Source organism: Carassius auratus, chromosome 12, assembly GCF_003368295.1.
Source record: "Carassius auratus strain Wakin chromosome 12, ASM336829v1, whole genome shotgun sequence".
Lineage (NCBI taxonomy): Eukaryota > Metazoa > Chordata > Actinopteri > Cypriniformes > Cyprinidae > Carassius > Carassius auratus.
Window position 1 is genome coordinate 14,526,553 of NC_039254.1, and position 25,180 is coordinate 14,551,732.

A 25,180-nucleotide genomic window follows, 5' to 3' on the forward strand; every position below is an offset into this window, starting at 1 on the left:
TTGAAGTGATGCGTTACAAAACACTTTCTGGAAAATGATGTGGGAGACTATGCCCCTCTCTCTCTCTCTCTCTCTTTTCCTCTTTGAGAAGTTCTCATTGCTCAGGGATGCTGTCCAGACGCATTTTTATGATTCATAAAAGAATACGGAGCAGCTGCTGAGCTCGAACCCAGGGCAATGCATGAACTGAGGTTCTCATTTCAAAAGCCTTTCATAAAAAAGCCAAAGTGGGCTGGCATGGTGGTCCAAACATGACGTAGACACCTGAGAGACTAGAGCCAGCTCTGATCCCCGTTAAAACCTTTTTCTTGCTTTAATTTCTGCGATTAGTGTGGGCTGCTTAACTCGCTAAAATGTATGCAATTAATGCAGCACTCAAATTTTTTTTGCCCCATTTTCTTTGAATAGCATTATTCCCTCATTCTAATCATTAATTTGTCTCTCTCCAGTACTCGGATAATAGCACCAATTCAAGAACTAATGCATGCAAATGAGCGAATGCACCAGAAAAATATGTACATCTCAAGTTAAAATCATTTATTTTATTTATTAATGATTATATAGCAATTCCTATATGTTGACACTACATTAATTTCACCATACAGTATAATGTGTAAACAATATTTGGGGTCTGTATGATTTTTATTTTATTTCTATGGAGAAAAAAAATGGGGGGGGGGTCTCTTTATTCTATCCAGGGCTGCATTTATTTAATTAAAAATACAGTAAAGAAAAAAAAGAGTAATATTGTAAAATATTATTTTAATTTAAATGTTAGTTTTGTAATGTATTTTACAAAAAATATTATAAATATATTACAAATATTGTATAACGTATATTATAACAATATACAAAATAATAAATAACATGATCCTTCAGAAATCATTCAAGTATGCAGATTTTAATATCCTTATTCTTCAAATTATCAATGTTTAAAACGCTTAATGATTAAAATCTACTGCTTAATAATTTATATGTAATATTTCTGTGAAAACTCTGGATTCTTTGATGAACAGAAAGTTGAAAAGAATCGTATTTATTTAAAATATCAATCTTTTCTAGCAGTTTTATCAGTTTGATGCATGCTGGCTAATACCGTATATCATAGTGTATATCTGAAATAACAAGTTTGAAATGTTTGGTGGAATAAACGGTGATTCCTTTGTGTACCTTGTGTTGCATTGGTCATGCTTTTGCAAATGCATCAGTGCAGTAGTGTAGAGTATGTTTCTGGTCTAATGCTCATTGCAGCAGGGGGTGGAGTGTCCTAAAAACGTCCAACATGAAGTTGTTAACTTCATAAAACATCTCCACTGGTAACCGAGGTACAACCGAATGTCCTTCACCGATCTGGCATGTGGGAAATCTAAGCAGGCCATTGTAGAATTAATTTGAACTGATAAATAGTGACCCTGCAGTCACAGCAGCGTAAAGCACAAATCACATGAGCCCCCTACAACGGCCAGCACTTATCCAATCAATGATATTTCTCAAGGCTGTGCGCTGGCAAGAATCATACAAATCTGCATCTGGACAGTGTGTATGTTATTCATTATGAAATGAGAGGAACATCATACCTCACCAGACAATTATGTAAATTCCACTAAAAGGCAAAACATTTAGTGATTTTAAGAGGTCGTTTGTTGCCAGCGGAGTAAGAATTAGAATGGTATATAAAAAAAGTATGTGAAAAGTATGACTCTGAATTGAAAAAGCAGGGGAAAAAAGCAATCAATCAGCCCTTCGGTTTCTCCTTGAATTCTTAAGAAGACACATGGATGAGGCATATGGGCTTTTAAAAATGCATGACCTTTAGTAATCCAACCCAGATTGTGAAACAAGAAAAAAAAAATGGAATCAAATGGAATATTTCAGAATTTACAGTATGATCTCATACATATCAAACAACTGTAAGCATCACACAGGGGAAAAAAAGGCAGCCCTTGTTTAATGCAAGTAATGGCTACAAATTGCTGTGTTTCTTAATAGTTCACACAATAATAAAATGCAAGCCTTCTTCAGTAGAAAACGAAAGGTGAAATTATGAAGAATGTCCAATACATTATTTTCCATATAATAAAAGTGGAAAGAAAGACAGATACAGATTGATACAGAACATTATTTGCTGCATTTTGGCCAAAAATAACTTGCATTGAGTACCATATTCATGTATTAACATGCTTTGTTATGATACTTACATGCAAAGCCAATAAAATGATAAATTACAATCATATACTGTTCATTCAATTTTAATTGCATATAGTAATGTGTGAGGAGCACTGTTGGAAATGTTACTTTAAAAAAATTAATTAGTTATAGTTACTCACTATTTGTTAGTAACTGAATTACTCTATAATAAAAGTAACTCGTTAACAGGGAAAGTAACTATTTGCGTTACTGTAAAAAATTGCTATATGTCAAAGAATTTGTTTTTTTAGCAGTTTTCACAAGTCAGTTGAAATGAGTAGAACAGACAGATGTTCGTACATAACTTTCGATATTTATTTCACGTCAACAGACAGCAGAGTTTTATCCTGTACTTCAAGTATTATCAAAGTGTTTTGGCCACTAGCTTAGTAGATGCGTGTGTCACACATTACATGTACACATGCATGTTCTTGCCTTTGACCACAATGAATTTGAATTTATATTTCCACCTTGAAAATGCCAACTTTTCATCGGATTGCTCCTGAATCGCCATTTCTGCTGCTGCTGCGAATCTTCGTGTAGCTGTTGCGTGTGTGTGTGTTTGGCGCCGCTGGAGCGTGTGCCTGCATGTGTGGCGGCATGTGTGTAAAAACACTGGCTCTGATTGGCTACCATGAAACACATGACTCTGCCTTAGCCAATCATAATCACTTATCTCGTTATTAACCCACCTGCTGTGAGCCAGGGGTGCGTTCGGATTGCATAGTTTATTAAATCAATGCATAGTAACGCACCGCATTTAACGTTCATCACGTAATGTTAACGGTGTTCTAACGACGGGAAAAGTAATTAGTTAAATTACCCCGTTACTGAAAAAATAACATCGATACCTAACGCCGTTCTTTTAAACAGTGTTATTCCAAACACTGATGAGGAGCGTCATATAAACATTTTTTACTGTATGAACTGATCACAGCATAAAACTCTTTGCCTGGCCAGTCCATCCTCACACAACATCTGGACGGAATTAATAACTAGCATTAAATCTAGTGCAAGGAAATATGAGAAAATGAGTGTCCTCAAAAGAATGTAGGATATGTTCTCATCTTAGCAAAGGGTTTTGTTTTGGCGAACACAAAATGTGTGCTGTCAAGTAAACAAGGTTCCAAATATTCAGTTGTTATGTTCAGAGCAGCTTATATCTTATATCTTGTTAAACAAGAAACGGCGGCCATAAATAGAAAAGAGAAGTGAATTCACTGGAAAGTCTTTAAATGCTGAATCAATTTGGGGGCAGCTTTGTTTACTTAAGTAGTATGCCTGAGGACAGGGACTGATTGCAAAATGAACTGGGTAATAGGTAATTCTGCCGGCAGTTCCATGTCTTTTCTTCCTTACGGGTGAGAAAAAGGGAGTGCCTGATGTTTCTCAATATACAAAAAAAGTCACTTCCGTGCTCACACAATGATGAATCCTTTCCCAGCATCCAATTATTCAAAGCTTCCAAAAGCCACATGCACTAACCAAAAGCCATCACCCATTCCCTCCCAGAACTACTCCCAGAGCGCATCTGCTCGAGGATCCAGATTTAAAATTGCATGGCAAGCATTTAAATGTATTAATATTCCCTTGAACAGCATAGGAAAAAAAATATGCTAAATGGGCAAATTACATATAACACTGTCAATGAAAAAAAAAAGAGCATTTGTGTTTGTGGTTTCATGTAATTTTGTGAAAACGTGAAACCATTTTCACGAAAAGTTAAAATTGAATGACTGTGGAAATGTCAAGTGGTTCAAGTAAAAAGTAGCCTAGACATACACTTTGCGAATATTTCTAAAGTATATATATAAAAAATGTCTCCAAATATCAAGAATTATTAATTCATTCTATTTATTTATTTAATAAAAAATTATAATTATTATGCCAAACTTCTTAAGTGCCCCCCCCCCAGTATTTTTATAATGAGGCCTCTTTATTCATTATAATATCAGAACAGTTGTAGCACCTTCATATTAGAACAATACAAATAATATAAAAGTACAGAAATAACAAAAATCTAATAAAATGTCACTGACCCAAATTTGTAAACTAGTAAAAGTCAACTGCATTTTGAAGTTTTCATATTGTCCCTGCTGTCTGTGACCCTTTCAGAACAAACCTGCTACTCATTTTTGAGTCATGACCCACAAGTTAAAATACTCCCGTTCAGGAATACACTCTTAACCAACGACTGCAAAATCCTAACATTATACTCACCCCTCCATAAATCCCCCAACACTACTCCTCGATCCTTCTAAAATACTTCAAATGTTTTATTAAGAGCTCTCAGATTTCTGTCGGCCTGTTTAAGGTTTCTCCTAGTGCCGCGGCGGGCCGCATCGATAGCACTGCTGAGATCTGCAGGGAGGAAAATAAATGACCCATTTTTATTGCAGTGTATGTGGTAAACATACCATCTAAATGAAAGAGCAGACGAAACGGGAACGCACTTTACCCGAACGCCCTCTGCAATTCAAAAACGCGATAAAGGAGGAAAACGCGTCATCATATGTAATCCGTTTTATTTAAGAGCAAATTATTACCTTTGAGTAGTTAAACCGAGTGGCGTCTTGATGAGAAATATAAATGGGTCTATCTTCTCTCTGAACAACATGCTATCATTAATAATTCCCCAGCAGTGGGCATCAATCACGCTGTAATCATACACACAGCATTCCCCTCACATAGCTCAGCCCCTGCTGGATTACCCAGCATCCCCTTTGTCTGCCCATCAAATCCATTCAGCCTAATACAGAGGTGGGCTGTTCTTAATCTTTCTTTTTTGAATATACTTAAACAGATGAGGTGATTCCGTCTCAAGTGGTAATAGAGAACCGCTTCTTGTTCTTATGTTGTTATTAACCTGTTGCCGCAAAACAATACAACAACACAAAACCAAAACTTCAAATATATGAATTATTCATTCTTTGCTGATCCTTTTTGCCAAACTGTTATTTTATTGCCAGTTATTTTTTTTTAAATTATTTTACACATACATATATAATATGAATATAGATGGATGAGTAAATAATAAAAAATAAAAATATATGATGATTATATATATATAATTCTGTTAATAAAAAAAAAAAAATATATATATATATATATATATATATATATATATATATATATATATATATATATATATATATATATATATATATATATTTCTGTTAAAGCAGTCCAAATTATGAGATAAACACAAATTTCCAAATTATCGCTCGCAATTCCAAGTTTACATACTTTTGAATTTTTTTATCTAGCGATTTAGATTTTCTCTTTTAGATTTCTTAGTTTACATCTTCAATGCATAATTACAAGATATACATTTCCACTTCTGAGAAAAAGTAAGAACTGTGAGATTATTAGCAATATTATATATTGCTATATTAGCAATTAACTTTTTTGTTTATTATTTTTACTCAATAGCAGAAAAAAACAACAACTGCAAGATGTAAACTTAGAATTCTGAGAAAATTATAGTTTTATATTCCACAATTCTGATTTAAATTCAGCAAAAAAAAGTCTGTATTGTGAGATAAAATGTGGCAATTACCTTATAAAAAAAAAAATAAATAAAAAAATAAAATATATATATATATATATATATATATATATATATATGAATTATTAATATATAATAAAAATATCTAATATTTAAATAATAAAGGCTTGAATGCAAAATACAGATCAATTATTTGGTGCTTCCTCAAAAGTACTAAAAACAGTTAATGAAATCATTATGAAAGCAGAATCATTAAGTGGAATCAGAACCCAATAATTAAATTCCTGCCAATTCCCATCACTAATCCCAATGCTGTGCGGAGGAGCAATAAACCCCTGCGAGGAACAAAGAGATGAGATCACTTGCCACACAGCACATGTCACAATGATGAGAACAACTTGAGAACATTAGCTGCTTCTCTGAAGCGCCAGAGAAAATGTGTGTAACCATAATGCTGCTATTATGAAGTAAAATCATAAGTATATGCTCACATAATAACACTGACTTTCTAAAAATAACCTCATGAGAGGCAGGAAATGAATCAAGAGAGAGGAATAATAGTGTGGCCATTACATGGCATCAACCTAGAAACTCTCTTCAATAATTCACCAGGACAATCCCCCTCGACCCCCACTGTCGCATTAACTATGTCCATCTAAACATCTTCCACCCTCTCCAAACTCCTTACATCCAGATAAAAGTATTTCCCTCTTCCTCTCTCTCAGGCTTTTCTTCTCTCTTGTTTTATAGGGAAGGATTTGGCAGTGTCTTTCTAATAAAAGGGTCATATCACGAGGAATTGGGTTTTGCTTGATCTTTTGAGATAAAAGAGTTCATTAAACTACGAAAACACAAAGTAACTTTCAGAACTCAAAACACATCCACCCTAGACCAAAAAGAGCATCTATTGAAACTGAGCTACAAAAATGACTTGCTCTGAAACTCTGAACTTCCTGCTGTCAGCTGGATATGTAAATATGACCTCAAACACTTACAAACCAACAACACTTATATGGTGTTAAGGTAATAAGGAGGAAGTAGGACTTTTGTTCCTAAACAGCAGAAAAACTAGTGAGTACAATGTGGTAAATTCAGCCAAACCTTGTTCTTTTTTTGGCTGTGTGTAGCACCTACAGCTCTGCAGATCCCGCAGAAGAATCTCAGCAATAAAAAATGAAGTTCAAATTATTATTATTATTTTTTTTAATAAAATCTTAGAACATTTTGGTCTAATATCAACAGTTTGAACAACACATTTCAACACATATTGTTTTATGAATCCATCGCGATGTAATGCAGCTTTAGTGGTGGTTACATAAGGATGGTGCAGATAAAAGTCGCTAAATTAAATTTAAATAGCAAAAGATGTCCATTTTTATTGTTAGGGGTCAGAGTGAGGTTGAAAAAATGCTCACAAAAAAACAAGACGACTAATATTATTTTAATTACTTGTAAAATAAATATCTAACTAAAAGCATTTATACTTCTTCAAATAAACATTGACAGAAATAAAATAAAAATATATTTTAAAAAACAAACGCTAGATGACAAGCCAAAATTTCTAATTTTTGGTCTACTTTAATTTGAAGTACTAAATCTAAAACTACAATTAAAAAAAAATTAAAAAAAACAACTAATTACTAAATGTAAAACGTAGTGTATCATTGAACTACTGATTCTTCTGTAAAAATCTCCACCATCCTATATGTAATAAGAGGTAATAAAATATATAATAAAAGCAAAAAGCTAAAAAAAATAAAAATGCAATGTTTGTCCAATAAATAAGAATGCCTCACCATCAAATAACATCTAATAACAAACATGTCCTGTTTTAATAGGACAGGAAAGAAAACAGAAATGTTAACAGCATTATTCTGAAATGGTGTGGTGGAGTGGATGTTTTCACAACCGTGTGACAAGCAGGGGTCCAGATCAGCTGATGCCGGAGCAAAAATCCCCAGTATCACTTATTGAATTCCATATTCTCAATCCCCAACCACCCTCTTAAAGTCCATTCAAGTGAGGATAAACTTGAGTCAATTCAACATCCTGTTGTCTCCTAACATGTGACCAGAGAGGCATGCAAGCGAGCCAAACCCTGCAGTTATTTCCATTAACAGAGGAACAAATGACTAAAAATATTCAATATCACATCTGCACCATTCCAGCTGTATTTTTCCTTAAATAGCGCTGCTTTCCATTTTCATCTTTCTTCTATAACGCACTGGACCTCTCTCAATTCTGTAGAACTCCCCTCTTCATCGCCAAGCCCTTGGAAACACTGTTATTCGCTTCAAAAACTTAATGACAAGACTAAACGCATTAGATTTTCCGCCAAGTAGCCGTCACTTCAAGCATAAAAAGCACTAGAAGTCTTTTTCCCCCAACTCTCTTTCTAAGCCAACATCAGATCTACCCCTCTATAACAAATCTAGTGTATGAGAGCCTTTACATGAACAATGACTTCATATGTTGAACTAAAGCCTTAATAAATAACACACCCTACGAAGTTTAACGTAACGACTTCTTTGGGTTTCAATAGAGTGTGCCGTGGTTGTTTAAAGCCCTGGCGAGAACAAAGACATTTTAATCTGGGTATTCAAATCCCTGCAGGCCGTCCAATTCGAGCAGAACCCCTCATGTTAAACTTTCACAGACAAGAGCAGGTTTTTTGAGCAATCAGAGAAACCTAAGGACATCCATTAAAGTCATTTGGAGCCATTTACTCAATTGTATTACTCACTGTCAGTTTGTTCAGCCATCTTGTCAACTGCTATTATGTAAACAGCTTCATCATCCTTTACAAAACAGCATTCAGTAACCCAGCATTTTTCCAGCAGGAAGTCATGCACGTAAACTGAAGCCTCTCTTTTTCAACTGGCAGCATGTATGGAAAAGCGAACTGCACGCAAACCCACTGATGTTTGAATATGCTATTCAAACACAAGCTCTCAGTATAGCTCCATTACACATATTTTAATACATTTAAATACAATCTCACAGATTTATCCGCAAAAAAATTGAAAATAGCATTTTCTTTCTGAAATGTACACTGCTATAAATGGATTTACACTCATTAAACATCAAGTTGCTCTAAGTTTCTTTGTTCTGTAGAGCACAAAACAAGATATTCTGAAGAATGTTGGTAACCAAACCGTTGACGCTAGCCATTGACTTCCATAGTATGGAAAAAATTCCATATACGTTTAAAATGGCATGAGGGTGAGTAAATTATGACAGAATTTTCATTTTTGAGTGGATGTAAACAGGCATTTACAGCCAGTAATTACATTCACAGTTGAGGTTTTCTAACCATCAGCAAAAAGTGGGACGAATCACTGCTTTTGATATCACAGCAGCCCTTCTGAAAAAATAAGTTACTGACACAAGCAGACGGACTGTGACGGACTCAGACCTCGGTGTAAAAACAGGCTTTCAGTTCATCTGAGAGTTCTACTCTATCATACAACAAGCTCTCGACTCTCAACTCGACAGGCTAAAAGCCACGAGTGTCTGTTTCAATCACCAGCTCAAAGTCACTCTTTCCTGTTTGTAGGCCAACAGAGAAAGCTTCCTGCTCTCATACAGCAACCCATCGTCAGTCAGGTAATGAAGACGAGGGTCTTGATTTGGACAACAGACTCAATTACTGTATCATTAGCCATCATTCCTCCATTCATTAATTCTTTCTTCACTCAATTATGCCAATACAATGCATCTTCATATGAATAAATAAGCAGTAAACGGTAGCCTCTAAAGCAGCCTCTAAATGCTAAGGTCAGAAACATAATTTACACATGTATGCAAATGTTTGGTCAAAGCATTGCAAGAATGTAGTTAGGGTTGGGAATCGAAAATCAATACCAATTCCAGAATACTTACGGTATACTTAAGGTCAGGAATCGAATACTTGTGAAATTTCAATTCCACCTATCAATTCCTGTGTGCACATCTTTTATTTTTAGCAGGCGAAAAGTGGCTGTTAAAAATGTATTTGTCTTTGACTCATTCATTCAAGAGATTCATTTAAAAACACTGATTCATCCACTAATGAAACAAATCACAATCATTTCATTCTTAAATTCCCTGAGATTTTGTTTAGTTGTCTAATATTTGGTCTTCAGAATTGTGAGAGAACTACAACCTCTCTTTAAAAAAGTCTCTGTTTAGAGAATCCAGAATCAGGCACCTCTATTTATCACACAAACAACTCTTAATCGAGTCCAGTGTTTATGTAGCCGGCTGATTTTTACTCATGGTATTCAGCAGCAATGAAATGTTTTGCAAAAAGACACATAAAATAAATATTTGTTATCTAAATGTTTGACTTCATTTTTTAACCCACATTGGATTTGAAAATGCCAATCGATAAGAATCGGAGTTGATGAGCAGAATCGAAATCGGAATTGGAATTGATGAAATTCAAATGATACCCAACCCTAGTGGTAGTGTTGTAATGCTAAACATACATTTTTGCATTATTGTGGTAGCAACAAATCTCAAGTTACCTGATCAGTTTGACCAAAATATATTTACAGATTTCCACGCTTTTCAACTTCGGCTATTGCTTTTTTATTATCAGGTCTAAATAGCACAACTTAAAGAACCATACCACTACTTTTGAAAATGGTTGAGTTGAGTTTTACCATTTTCTAATCCATTCAGCTGATCTCCGGGTCTGGCAGAAGCACTTTTAGCTTAGCTTAGCATAGATCATTGAATCTGATTAGACCGTTAGCATCTAACTCAAAAATGACCAAAGAGTTTTGAGATTTTTTCTATTTAAAACTTGACTCTTTTGTAGCTACATTGTGTACTAAGACCAACGGAAAATGAAAAGTTGAGACTTTCTAGGCTGATATGATTAGGAACTATACTTTTATTCCAGCGTAAGAATCAAGGAACTTTGCTGCTGTACCATAGATGCAACAGGCGCAGTGAAATTACGCAGTGTCTGAAATTAGGTTTATTGGAATTTACCTAGCTGGGACTATTTTTAGGCGTAATATCATTGCTATCATAATATCAGTATAGTTCCTATTTTCAGTCGGTTAATATTTGACGGAATATATTTGACATAATTATAATGATTAAAACCATAACAGTAATCAAAATAATAATTATTCATATTTTTCTATAGTGAAGAAGATATTATTTACAAATGACTTCTGCATGCTGGTTATCAAACAATAAATATAAAAATACAATCTATATCTATCTATCGCTATCAGTCATAAAAATGCAATATTGGGCAATCTCTACCTGAAAGAATGAAACAACGCACAAAAACATGAAGTGAATTAATAGTTGTTTCACACTATACGGTTTCTTTAAAATCTACTTACCGAATTCATCACACACGCTCTCGTTGTCCAGCAGTGTGGGGTGCTCAAAAGTGTCCCTGCAGTAGAGGATCTGGGTGTTGTTGGTGAGGGAGGCAATTCCCCCCAGGGCCAGCACCACATGGTCTGTCAGGAAGGAGGTGGGCCGCTCACGAAGCCGCGCGATGATGGAGCGGTACCGACAATATTGAGGGTAACTCAGTACCAGAACTTTCTTTTCCTCCACATCCTCACCTAAACACAAGAAAGTACAATTCATTTTTAAAAAGAGAACACTTATTTCTGGCACACAAAGTGCAGCTCAAAATAATGTTTGACTGAAAAAAAGAAAAGGTGTAGGATTTACTCTCAAGCAATTCTTGCTAACAAATTTCATGGCCATAACCACAAAACATAAAGAAATAGAATGGTGACGGTAATTCTATGTCTAATTCTAGTTGGAATGTAACAATTTTCAACCATTTGCTAATAATACTTGAAATAATATTCGACACATGCACTTTTATTTGTATGCCTAATATGTTGAAAACGCAAAACGTTTCTTGCCTCGTCACATTCAGTAAGGAACTGTATAAATGATATTACATTTTAAATACAAAACGGCCATATTTGAGTTTGCATTACTGGACAATTAACATTTATATTATAAAGCATTTGTCAAATATTAAATGTTTACCTCGCTTTTTTCTAATGATAGACTGATACTTTTCACTAAAATTTACACACAAAGTCGTACATAAAAGCTGTGAAGTATAAAATTGTAAATAAAACATTGAAAATTGTATATATATATATATATATATATATATATATATATATATATATATATATATATATATATGCTATTCTAGTCTTATTTAACATTTCAATGCTATTTCTTTTTAATCAGTTGTGAAATTTACTAGCAATTGCTGAGTTACAATATTTCCAGTGCACTTAGAACAAATTCAAGCAGAACAGCAAATGTCAAGACAGTGAGCCTGTGTCTTTACAGGTGTAAACTATTATTTACACCATTGATTCCAACATTATTCTTTCCATTAAATAAAAATGGTGGTAACTGCACTCTCATACCATAATTTCATGACATCAACTCGAGCCAACTTGTTTATTTCAAAGACAATGTATTACATCATTCAATGAGTCAGAATGCTACACAATGGCATACAGCACAAAGACCATTGATGAATCCTATAGCTTCGCGGTAATAATAATTCAACCCAAATCGAAGCACTGTGACTTCATATAGCTAATCTTATTCTATAATGGAGGAGAGCTGCTCCCAAGGGTTCGGATATAGATTTGTGGGCTATTATGTTTTACTACAGCCTGAGCTGCTGGTTTAACATGACAGCTCTCTGTTAGGATTGGCAATATAAAAGATTCTGGGCAGGAAGCCACGTCACTCAGTTCTTAAAGAGATCAGAGATCTGAGCAATAGCATTCATCTGTTAGTCTTCCCATCAGAACTCGAAAGAACTCTCGGCTGAATCAAAGTATCATCGCATCTCTCGACCTCAAAAACCTGAAATCTCGGAAAACAAGCTCTCGTAATATGACATGCGAGTTGCAAACCTCAAACGATGGTGTCCTTGGAGAGATCTAGCTTTATTCGCACACAACGACTGCAAACATTCTGCTGCTGAGAGCCATAAACGCATTTTTTACATGTCATTTCTGCACCACTAGCATCACCAAAAGGAACTGCAAAAATAATGATTGTTTTCAAACGGGTTTCTTGCGCCAACTGCCACTGGTCACAAGCTCAGATCCCACCACAAAACACACTCATCCACTTATGAATGTAGTCTCAATTTGATGGCTGTAGAGAAGAGAACATAAAATATTTTGATTTATACTGTTTATCCTTTTATAGGACTTTCATTACATGTATTATGTGCCTTCTTAGAGGAGCACATCTTCTAATTCTTTGTATTCTTTCTCATCTATTTTAAAAAGCATGCCTCCAGAAACAAGTTAAAAAATAGGCTACATTTTAGTAAAGACACATTAACATACATTATTAAAATCACAATGTAACGCACTTTGAGTGCCTAGAAAAGCGCTATATAAATTTAATAAATTATTGTTATTACAATTCAATTCCGTTTTCCCCCTTTTAACATAAATGTTAGTGCTAATCATATTTGAATAAATACGCATACATACATAATATAAACACCATTGTTGAAAAGTTAGGTTTTTGAAATACGACTCATTAATAAAAACATTATTACAATATCACGTGATCCTGCAAAAATAATTCTAATATGCTGATTTAATGCTTAAGAAATATTTCTTATTACGATCAATTGGTGAAAACTGTTGTGCTGCTTAATATTTTGATAACCGAAAGTTAGGAATCACAGTAATCATTTTTAACATAAATATTCATACTGTCACTTTTAATCAGTTTAATTGTGTCTTTACTAAATAAAAGTATTGAGATATATATATATATATATATATATATATATATATATATATATATATATAGATATATAGATATATATATATATAGATATATATATATATAATATATATATATATATATATATATCTATATATATATATCTATATATATATATATATATATATATATATATATATATATATATATATATATATATATATATATATATATATATATATATATATATATATATAAAAACTAAAAACTCCACAAATCCGAGTTTTAAACTGTATTCCCGACATTCCCGATTTTCATAATAGCCTTTTATTTTTATTTTATTAACAGTTTTTATTTGTTATTAAATTCGGCCTCCTGAGCTGCATGGATAACATTTTCCGCAGGTTAAGCGCCTTTTATCATTAACAATCTATTGAAAAGAAAAACAAATGGACTTAATTTGTTAACCGTTTCAAGAGTATTCCCCTCTTTTGCTTGCAATTAGCACAAGCAAGGTTGCTCTCGAAATATCCATCTTTTAAGGGCCGCACTGTGCCATGCTAATCACGCAGGGATCCAATGTACATTTTCTTGATTAGATTTGGCTTTGGGCTGCAGAAGAGGTCAGGAACCAGCTCTACAGCCACGCTGTTAATAACATCTAACCTTTTCTAAAGAAAGGATTTCTTATGTTTAGCTATTTAATTGGCTAGGACCACATGATTAGAGAGCACTGACAATCGCATTATGCAATTTTCCAGTAACACACTTCAACAAGAAGCCTTTGTGATGAGGAAGGGGGAAAACGCACACAGGTAGGGCACCGATTGGTTGCAAAATCAACAGACTGAAATCTGCATGAGTAATCCTAGCATGTCTCATCAGATCAGAAGGAATGGACGTTTTCCCCATGTCAGTTTGCTCCCAGTATACTGCTCAAGGGATCCACAAATGTCAAATGGGCCTCTGTGGGAATATATTTACATAACACCTCTCCACCGCTTGCCACTGCCAAAGAGGACCAATTAAACATAAAACAGGGACGTATGTGGTAAAACACCTCAGAGTTTTAATAATTCATGACATTTTTGTTCTATAAAACTTGGTTTGAGGATCTGTGACATCAATCAAAATGAATAAAGCCATTTTTTGATGAGATGGAATGAAATTCAGGCTCTTGACTTGTTCTTTATTTTGAAAAAGAACAAAATGTCAAGATACAAGACAGAACAAAAAGCTCAAGGAGACAGATTGAGAGAGCCGTATAAAACACTAATTACAGCCCAAGGTACATACTTTCAAAAAAAACAACAACTTACTTTTAAGACATGTAACAATTATGACATCTCATAATGTTTGTTTAAAGTTCGCTCTTGCCGTGAACTTGACTGAACTTATGATGGGAGTGTACAGGGCAATTTATACAAATTACTTCTCAGCAGGTCTTCCGTGAGCCTATCTGCCAATCAACAATTGCAAATAATGCCATAACCCAAGATTATGACACAAAAACACCACTATGATTATAACAGAAAGAAACCTGAGCTCTCATCAGCCAAACATCTCCTGCAGACCGTGGTTATTATATTGTTAACTAAAGTAAACCATGAAAACATGTTTTATTACCTGAAATAAAACAAACATTAACAGAAATGAAAGAAAATATTAACTTAATATAAATAAAAACTTCAGCTAGCTGACAAGAAAACATTTCAATTTTTTTGAAGTAGTAAAATAACTAAAATAATAAAATTTACAAACAAACCAAAAACAATATTTCTACATTCTTCAAATTAAAATAAATACAAAACATAAAAATAAAATCTAATTTAAAGCATTTACAAAAACTTCATCATTATAATAATAAAAAATAATACTGCTGCAGACCACACTCTCAAAATTATTATTTTTTTAATAATAAAAAAATGAATAAACTTTTATAAAAGTAGGGCACAATGTACTATAATATATTCAATTATACAGGTGTTTTATATAATTATTATTATGATTATTTTTTACAGGTGTTTTACCTGTATTTTGAATTTTGGACTGCATTGGATTGTTTTAGGATTTTTTATATATATTTTATTGCATTTTATTTAATTCCTTTGTTTAATTTTTATAAGATTTTATACAAAATATTTACATTTTGTATGTTTTATTTAATTATGTATTTATTTTATTTAAATAGTTAGCTAAAAGTAAAACTGAAATTAAAACAATAAAAAAGAAATAAAAGGCATATACAGACTACTCACTGAAATAAAAATAAAAATATTGCAAAATATCTCAGCTACATTCCTCATTTTAATTAAGTCCAACTTGTACTAAAATAACTAAACCTGAAATAAAAATTAATAAACTATATAGACATTTATTTAAAAAACAAAAACTAAACATGCTAGAAAATTCAAAAACACACACACACACACACACACACACACACATACTCATTTAACTAAAAAAAAATAAATAAAAATAAACAAATAAAAACTGATTAAAAATATTAATACTGTAATATAGAACCTCAACAATATTAAAACCACACCGCATGGTACATGACTAAGCCTCAATAAAACAAATCGCTGTTAATATGCATTACACATAAGCTTCAAAACTTTCCCCAAATGGGCCGGTGAATTCCCAGAAAGTCAAACACAGGCCTAGAGATACATTCCTGTACATCTCCTCCCTCCAAAACATCCCTTACCCAACATATTCTCCCTGTCAATGAGCCAGCTTCAACAAACACGCTGTAATAGCTACCTGTCTCTTTAAAATATGCAGGTTCAAATATCAATTCGAGCGTGAGGACAGAGACAGAAGGTGAAAAAAAAAAAAAAAAAAAGAACAATTCCTGGAATCCTGACAGCAGCTGCTTGTTAGTTGTCTTGGTTACTGTATTAAAATAAGCGTGCGTTGATGCTAAAGTTATTGGCGTGTGTTATTATTATTGCTCCCTGCACCACAGAACACAATAATGAAAGGAAAATGTGTGTCATCGCCACGGCAACTGTTTTAATGCAAGACTCCCCGTCAATAATAGTTAACAAAATTGCACTTCAGTCATAAACCCACAAATCAATTTCCTGTGTGTGTATGTGTGTGTGTGTGCAGAGATTGTAGAGACATTTTAAATGCATGTCTTGTTAGAGCTGGGTTCAGCATAATCAGTCTTTCCCTAATTATTATTCACAGCCGCGACCTCTAATGAGTCAAATAACATCCATCTATTAATGTTGCGGGCTGCTGAGATTCTGCACACCCTGTTGGGTTATTAAATTGGTTCTGATGCTTCAATATGCCCGATGTGAGAGCCTGAACAGATTACAACACACACTACTCGAGCAATATCGATCCCCATGTTGTAAATACAGAATAACAATATACAGAAATATCTGGAGGTGAAAAGGCAAAAGAAGGGCTTCAGAAACCAAAAAAAAAAAAAAAAAAATCATATTGTATTTTATTTTACCGTATCGTATTATTTTACTTTGAAAAGCAATCTGTTTGTATTTAACATCTAATATCGCTGCTGTTTAGATAAAGACAAGAATAAAAGTCATTAAAAAACAAGGCTTGTAGATTAAGGCCATAAAGACACTTTACTAATCTCCCATTGGTCAATAAAACAAATAGCCCCACTTTAAACTCATGTGATTGGCTGAAGCAATGTTGCTGTGTTGCTATGATGCTCATACAAACAGATGAGCAATGTTTTAATAGCACAGTTTTAATAGCAAAAAAGGACCTGCATCACATTTACCGTCATTCTTGAAGGAATCAAACCCAGACCTCTTTGTCAGTATCAGAACAGTATGATATTTTCATCAAACTGAGAGGAAACATTGAATTGAGAGAGTAGGCGCTTGGAAAAAACACACTGCTCCTGCACTCAATTACTGAAAAGGTTTCTTTGGCGAGTTTGTATGATTGCTGTTCGCGTGGCACAGAAATCACTCGATAATTAAACCCAATATATTGCGATTTACGTGGGATACAGATGTGGGCGGCACGACGTGGCACAACTCTACCCGTAATTCTATGATATTACTCTTTATTTGATTCCAGCTTGTCCGAGCTGAGCACATTTTTCCAGGATATCCCCTGATGTCCAAACCGTTTGTTGATGATTTATGACACCTGCCGATATTTTACAGCAGTGAGCATTCGTCCGCTACAGTTCCAGCACAATTCGTGTTGCTCCCTAGCAACAAGCAAAAGCACTAATATTCCTAGAGGGACTGGCTCCAAATATAACTGTCTGTATTATTGATTACAACACAGCAAACTTTGCATTTAAAGGCTCTTGTAAAACATGACAGGCTAGAACAAATTTGGTTATGTCAAAATGTTCCACTTTCTGAAGAGACGAGAAGAGAGCCGATTATTCTAATGATGCCTCTATATAGAAAAGTGAATAACAAGGTGCAGCTACATACAGAAGACACAGATATTGTTTCAGGGAAAGAAAGATCACTTGCCATTATGTGCTCAAGTAAAAAGGAAATATAGATATCTAGCAATATGAAATAATATCCCCCCTATATTTGTCATTATTTTGCAAGCGCTATAACATTAAGCAACACTGTCGATGTTGCAATGATTGAAATAGTTTCCTAAACTGTGCAATTAGACTTGTTTTGCAATGCGTCCTAAAATATTTGAATAGTGTTTCTTACCTTAAGTGTTTGATGAACTGAATTAATTCAAACTAAGTGAATTATTTTAAAGTTTTGATTTGTTTGCATCAAATAAATTATGTTGCATATTTAAAACATTTTAGTAACAAAAACACTAATATTTACTTATTTTATTTTTAATTTATTTATTAGGAAACTTTTAAATTGATCAAAAGTGACAGAAAAAATATTTATATCATATTATATATATATCATATATGTATATATATAAGGGGTGTAACGGTACGCAAAAATCACGGTTCGGTACGGACCTCGGTTTTAAAGTTACGGTTCGGTTCATTTTCGGTACAGTAAGGGAAAGAGAATGCAAACATTAAACTGCAGGTTGTTTATTACTATAAACCTTTTTTTAACAATTTGATTACACTTTTTTTTATACTTTTTAATAAAATATATATAAAATAAAAAGAATAAGAAATAAAATACTTCTGCAAAGTTCTCCACTAAATAAAATACTCTCAGTCTCAAACCAATATCATATAATAAAATATAATGAAAAATATAAATAAATAACTATGATTACAGTGCAGCATTACCAATCCCAGCTTGTAGGTCTGCTCACATTTGAAAAATATATGTAACTTTTCCCGAAGTGTAAAGTGCAGCAACAACAGTTTCAGTTCTTAGACCTGCTCAGATTTCGTTATATCGTTGGACCGATCAGAATTAAGAGCAAAGGTCTGTTTAAATGCCGACGGGAACTGCGTTTGAATTACAATCATTTTTTTCCTAGTTGTAGTGATGTTCACACTCGCGTGTTGCCTTTTGAAAACCTTAGGCCGGTGACAAACTGGCATATTGCACCTGTCAAACATAGTCTATTTTGCCGTCAATACTGTTGACGGTGTCCTTTATCAGTAGGCTTTATATTTATGCTCAACGTGAAGTATAGACATTGTTGTCATGAAGACAAGATCCTGGTCTGTCGGCGATCTCCCTCTATGTCACCTACAGTAGCAGCAGCGCGCCAGCACCGCGTCAGGCACGATCCTGGTGTGTAAAGACACAGAAAACGCGAAGCAGGTGTCACGCAACTGAAAAACAGCAGAAACGCCACGCTCACGCCACGCAGCCAGTGTGTCGCCATCCTTAGAATCAGCTGCAGGGCGGGATTTGTGACTTCCACCACTTAATATGTTTGTTGGGAAACACGAAAATGTATATATATATATAATCATGTGACACTGAACAGTGAACTAATGGCTACTGATTTAAATAAATGTAATTTATTAGTTAAATGTATTAAATTAATTTCAAATAGAAAACAGCTATTTTAAAAATGTAATTTTTCACAATACTACGCTTTTTCCCCAATTAGTTTTAGTTTCATATTTTTTAGATCTAAAATATTACACAGATGTATTCTATGAACAATACAGACTAAATATGTTTAATAAATGTATACAAAAAATGTTCCTTGTCATAGCAGCATTAGCATACAGCTAGAAATAAATGACTTCCTTTCCAAGTTCTAATAAAGGACTGAGACGCTTTGTTTCTACAGCTGTTCAGTTACTAAGATTATATGATATGATTACACAAAAAAAACTATCCATACCTAAACCTTTCTAGACTGTAATGAACGGAGTTGTGTTCAGTATCTGAAACAGATGCCTTCATTTTCTAGGGATGAAGCTTTCAAGCAACATAAGCATATTTGTGAGCAACATACAGCAGAATAACAGAACGAGCGGTTCACAGAGTTGTGAACGTGAGTCATGGGAATTGTACGTGTACTGCAAAATTCTCATGAATTGTTCAAGACTTGATATCATGAAACATCTCTTGTAAGGACTACAAAAGATCCGATCTGGCCCTTTGAGCGGCACCCCAGTATTTATCTCCAGTCGAGTCCAAAACAATGGAAATATAGGAGCTTTCATCTCTGAAATGCATAAACACGACAGGGACGGATTAACACTTTGCCAGTCTTTGATGCAACCAGGAAAAACCGCCGAGCATAGCTCATTTTGATGCAATAGTAAATGCAAAACAGTATTTAATTTGGTGTTGTTTTCTTATGCAAACTCATTAAATCATGTATATACTACTCTTCCTGATTAATCCACAAATGTTTTTAAACAATGAATGCATGCAAGAACCATAACATCCTTGATACTACATCTTTGCCTGTATTTATTTATTTGAATAAAAAATTTCAATATGCAGCAGTCAAACACTGGCGATGAGAGACACGTATGTCAAAGCGATTAACTTGTGTTTGTTCACGGGAAATGGCAAATGTATTCTGGGGAGCCCCGCTGGAGACAATGGCGGCACTCGTGTGACTCAACATGATGACAATAGCCACAGACAGAGGAAAAGAAGAGCATTACCCAATGAAACTAATTAAAAAGCATTTTGAGTTTGACACAAAGGAGGGATTAGATGACAGAGGATAAGAAGATAGTGTGCTATCAATGCACTATTGTGCTGATTTCTTCATCGGCAGTCAGCGGTAGACAAGGCCTTAGCAATTACTGTCCAAAGAATTAATCATTCATAATTCTTGGAGCTGCCACAAAGAGCACGCTTATTAAAGGATCACCGTCCATCTTGAACCACGGGGTTCTGCGCTATGGAAGAAAAAAACACATAAGTAAAAAAGCACACTGCACTGATATAGGCAGTAGCATTTATTGCTAGGATTTTTTTAAGAGATATCTAAAATGATACGATATGACCAAAATATTAATCTCATTTTAATATCATGGTAATAATATTTCACTATATAGTTATTTTTTCTTGAGTGGTGCAATCAAGATATTGCTCAAATAAATATTTTTTTGACCGTTGCGACTAACTGAACATAAAAGCAATTACTCAACCAATGATATAAGCTTGGGGCGGAGCTATCCTTTCATCTGGCCAATGGCGGAATGGGGAAGGGTTTAGGGCAAATTAGCACAAATAAAAAAAATTAAAAAAATGCACACACACCTCATTCTTTTTGAAGTTCTCTTTTGTGATACTAGTGGGTCATATTTATTATAATTTATTTTCTCTTTTTATTTGGACCTTCATTTTTACTACAATGATAATGTAAATCTACAATGATAAAAATTAAACAAATCAATAAAGCATTATCACTATAGTATTAAACAGTAAAGTATTTAATAATATTTTTGTAATAATTATGTTATAACAATAAAATATATTAGAATAAGTATAATTATAATTGTTATTGTTATTATTATTATTATTATTTACAAATATAATTTTGAAATACAAAACAACAACAAAAGTGCAATTACAATACTAATATTTATAGTTTTTTTTTTTCACTTTGAAACACGCAGCACATCACATTGCATATTTATATAATTACAGAATTTGATAATTGAACTAAACCATGTTGCATTCTCAGGCATTGTTAAAGTTCATTTTTAATTAATTCATTGATTGTTTTAGAAAAAAAATGTAACACTGTTTTATGCATTACATTAATATATCATATTGTTCACTTCATCCTTAAATATATATCATTACACCCCTGTTGTTAATAATGAGAACACTGTTATTATTCAGCTAGCTAGTTTTAAACATGTCAACAATTTTACGTTAATGCTACAGTGCCCCTTGTGGCAATGCTGAGAATGCAATGTACTACACCATACCAAACCTCTACTGGTTCACATATTTCTACCACATCGCCTAGCTCTATTCTAGAGGAAGCAGATTCTTTCACTCTGAAGAGTCGAAAGGGCTTAGCCCACTGGATATTAGACACCACATGTCTGAAAGGTGCCATGTCATTATGCTTAAACTCAAACAGCCACGGTACGTGAGATGACAAGAAAGGAAACACTAGTGTTCACTAATGGCTGTTATTAAGCAGCACCGACACTCACTGGAGGTTAAAGGTCATACTGACAACTGCCCCGGGGCACAGGGGGTAAGAGGTGGCTGCTGATTGGCCACTGAGGCTGTATTAGGCAACTGATCTCAGATCAGCAGTAAAGGGCATCTTTGTTCTACAGTCTCAAAGGGCTAACAGCGAACTTGATAAATCAGTCCAAGAGAGTTTCCCAGCCACTGAAATATCAGCTCTGCTTTAAATGCATGCCGCTGTCTTCCATTTCTGCAAGCTTGTGCAAATCACCTGGGGTTTGCGAGCAGCCCCCCGAGAGAAATACCACATCCTCTAACAAAAAAAAACATCATTGAGGTCAAATTTAACAATGCAAAGAAAGAAACCAACTTACAGGCATAGGTCACCCAAAATTCTGTCATTATGTACTCGCCCTTTTTCAGATGCATACAATTACGTCTTTTCATGAAACACAAAAGATTATATATTAGTAACCGTATCTGTCAATTTCCCGAAAATGTCAAAAGCACTATAAAAGACACGTATGTGATTTGTACATTATATTTCAAGTGTTCTGAAATCATACGACAGCTTTGCGTGAGGAACAGAGACAAATTTAAGTTCTCCTTTTGTGTTCCACAGAAGAAAAACAAGAACATGAAGGGGGTATAATTACTGACATAATTTAGATTTTTTTTAAACTAGTATTTTAAATGTAGTTGGGTATATAATGCAACCTGGATAATTTTCTGGATATAAAGGCAGTACAAAATAATGGTAAGAAATATTTAATTCTTTAAAATGGAAGAGTTTATTGCGACTTTAGACTAAATATTTCTTATAAAAAAAGTCAAATAAAACTTTGCATAAGCTTTTTGTTGAGCATTATTTACTTGAAACATGATCAGGCCCATATAGTATAATACAGGAGCTCAAAAATAAATAAATGAAGAAATAAATCAAAACACTTCAATTTTATTCCAAGGCACAAACCGAGAAAACATTTTAATTTGGCATAGATGTTACGATTTATATAAAATAATTAAATCAGTGAGATCTTTATAACAGTACAACAGGCTACTAACATAAAATGCATATAAATGTTAGTTAAATGTCACTCTATATAACCCAATAATATGTCTTATTCATGATTATATTGCCTTATAAAAAAAGATTATAGAAGATTATAAAAACCTGATGTATCATATTGGATATATCATACTTTACCATAATTTAAAAAAAAATTGATGTATGGATAATCAAGTAAACTTATGTTGCTTCAGTCCAGTAATTGTTCAACCTTGAAATATAAAGTAGATAAAGTAGGCTTTACATAGAGTGGAATAAATTTGATGAGCAAATAATTAAACCCCTCATGCACACAATATTCAGAGCCATGTGACGAAGCCAAATGAATGAACACTCTTAAAGGCAAGCAGACACTGCAGGCAAAAAGGCCGTTAATTAGCCGAAGAGATGTAAACCGCACAAAGTCCGAGATGTTTAATATTTAAGGAAGGCCTTCTTGAATTTCGCAACTCCCCCCAAGCTTACTAGACACGAAATGATTGGCTGACGATAATAACAGATTAGTCATCGTGAGTGACTGGGGCTTGGCACCAGACACCACAATAAGCCACATTGTGTTTCCTGACAAACGCAGCCGGCCCCCTCACTTTAAAATATAAGATTCCACAATAGCTGCCCGGAGGGGGTGACGATCTTCAGAAAAGATCAGCTCACTGCATTAACATTTATTTGAATTTCCTTTGCAGGAACAAATGCAGCTGTTTTTTAGAACATATAATGCAACAACGCTCCTCAAATACAAATCGAGGCTTATTTTCCATCTGTTGTTAGCAACTCTTACTATATTTTTCCTCTTATAAGAGAGGTAATGTTAATAACTCGACTGTTGTTTCAGGCTCTGTAATGGACAGACAATAAAATGATTCATTTCCTCAAAGGTCAGGCCTGGGAGACATACACAATGTCGGACTGTCTGCTGGCACGGATGCTATCTCACCTCGCATACTTCAGCTCAGGGAGTCTTGCCTTGTGGAAATGACAAAAACGGGGGCAAAGTAACAAAAAATATATATGTTTAGGTAATGATTACGGCTCCTTGCCCTGGTTTGTGTTTTAAAAAATGACTGTTCCATTATTAGGGAACCAACAGGCTTTTTCCATTTCAATTCCCACTCCACAGTTTTGGAAACGCCGGCTCCGGTGCCTGGATTCAGTCAGAGAACAGCGATATAAGAAGATCAGAGGGCTCTAATGGACAATAAGCCCTGTAAACTTCCAGCAGGCTTGCCAATAAGAAAAACATGACGGTTAGAAAAAAAACAAAAGATGAAATAATCGCCTGGATTGAGAGCAGAACAAAAACAATCCAAATCAGTATAAAGAGAGCGAAGCACAGGCGTTAGTTTCTGTAATAAGCATTATTTTTAAAAATCTAAGCTCCTTTTCATTTGCTTTTGCAGGATGGTGATGATGTCTTTTTATAAATATCATCTAAATTCTGGAAAATGTAAAGCAAATGCTTAAACAAACCCCTTTTTTTTCAGCGTTCTGTCTACAATAATGTACACAGGAATATGCTCTACATACATAATAATGCATTTTGTTATACGCGTCTCAAATATAGGACACAATTTCATGCCCAGAATCTCTATGTTTGCAACACCATTTGTATTTAGCCTGGAATATATTACCCTGGCTGTGAAAGCTAACGTATCATCTGTTTTACTCTCCTGCGCATTAGCCTCGCTCTCCCTGCCAGTGTCAGCACAATGTGGATTGCCTTTTTCAGGACATGAAAATGAAAGTCGCATAGATTCTTGTCACAAATCAACTGCAGCATTAATGTTTTTGACATGAATGTCATTTAGGCAGACAGATTCTAACCAATAACCCCAGCATGCAACGAGCCAAAAGCTGTCTCTAACAGAGATCCCAGAAAGGCTCCACATACAAATACAGTCTGAACATAATAAAAATGCCACTTTTACTACTCCATGATAGTAGGAAAGAATCAAAAGGAGGGATATATAGGAATAACTGGATAGTCAGAAATACATATAACAGTTATTTATAGTAAAATAAATACAGACAGAACAGACAGACCAAACAAAACAACCGACTTACAGATAGACATTAAATATTCAAACTCAATGACAGACAGACAGACAAGACAGATACTGACAAAAAGAG

General features: G+C 34.1%; 1 protein-coding gene across 1 annotated transcript in view; it reads right to left on the reverse strand.

Moving 5' to 3' along the window:
- The window catches only part of LOC113111928 (AT-rich interactive domain-containing protein 5B-like), a 103,678-nt gene that overhangs the window by 60,579 nt on the left and 17,919 nt on the right, over positions 1 to 25,180 (reverse strand). The window contains exon 4 of the mRNA XM_026277151.1: positions 11,041 to 11,271. Coding sequence (XP_026132936.1) covers positions 11,041 to 11,271 — 231 coding nt within the window. The remainder of the gene's footprint in view (positions 1 to 11,040; positions 11,272 to 25,180) is intronic.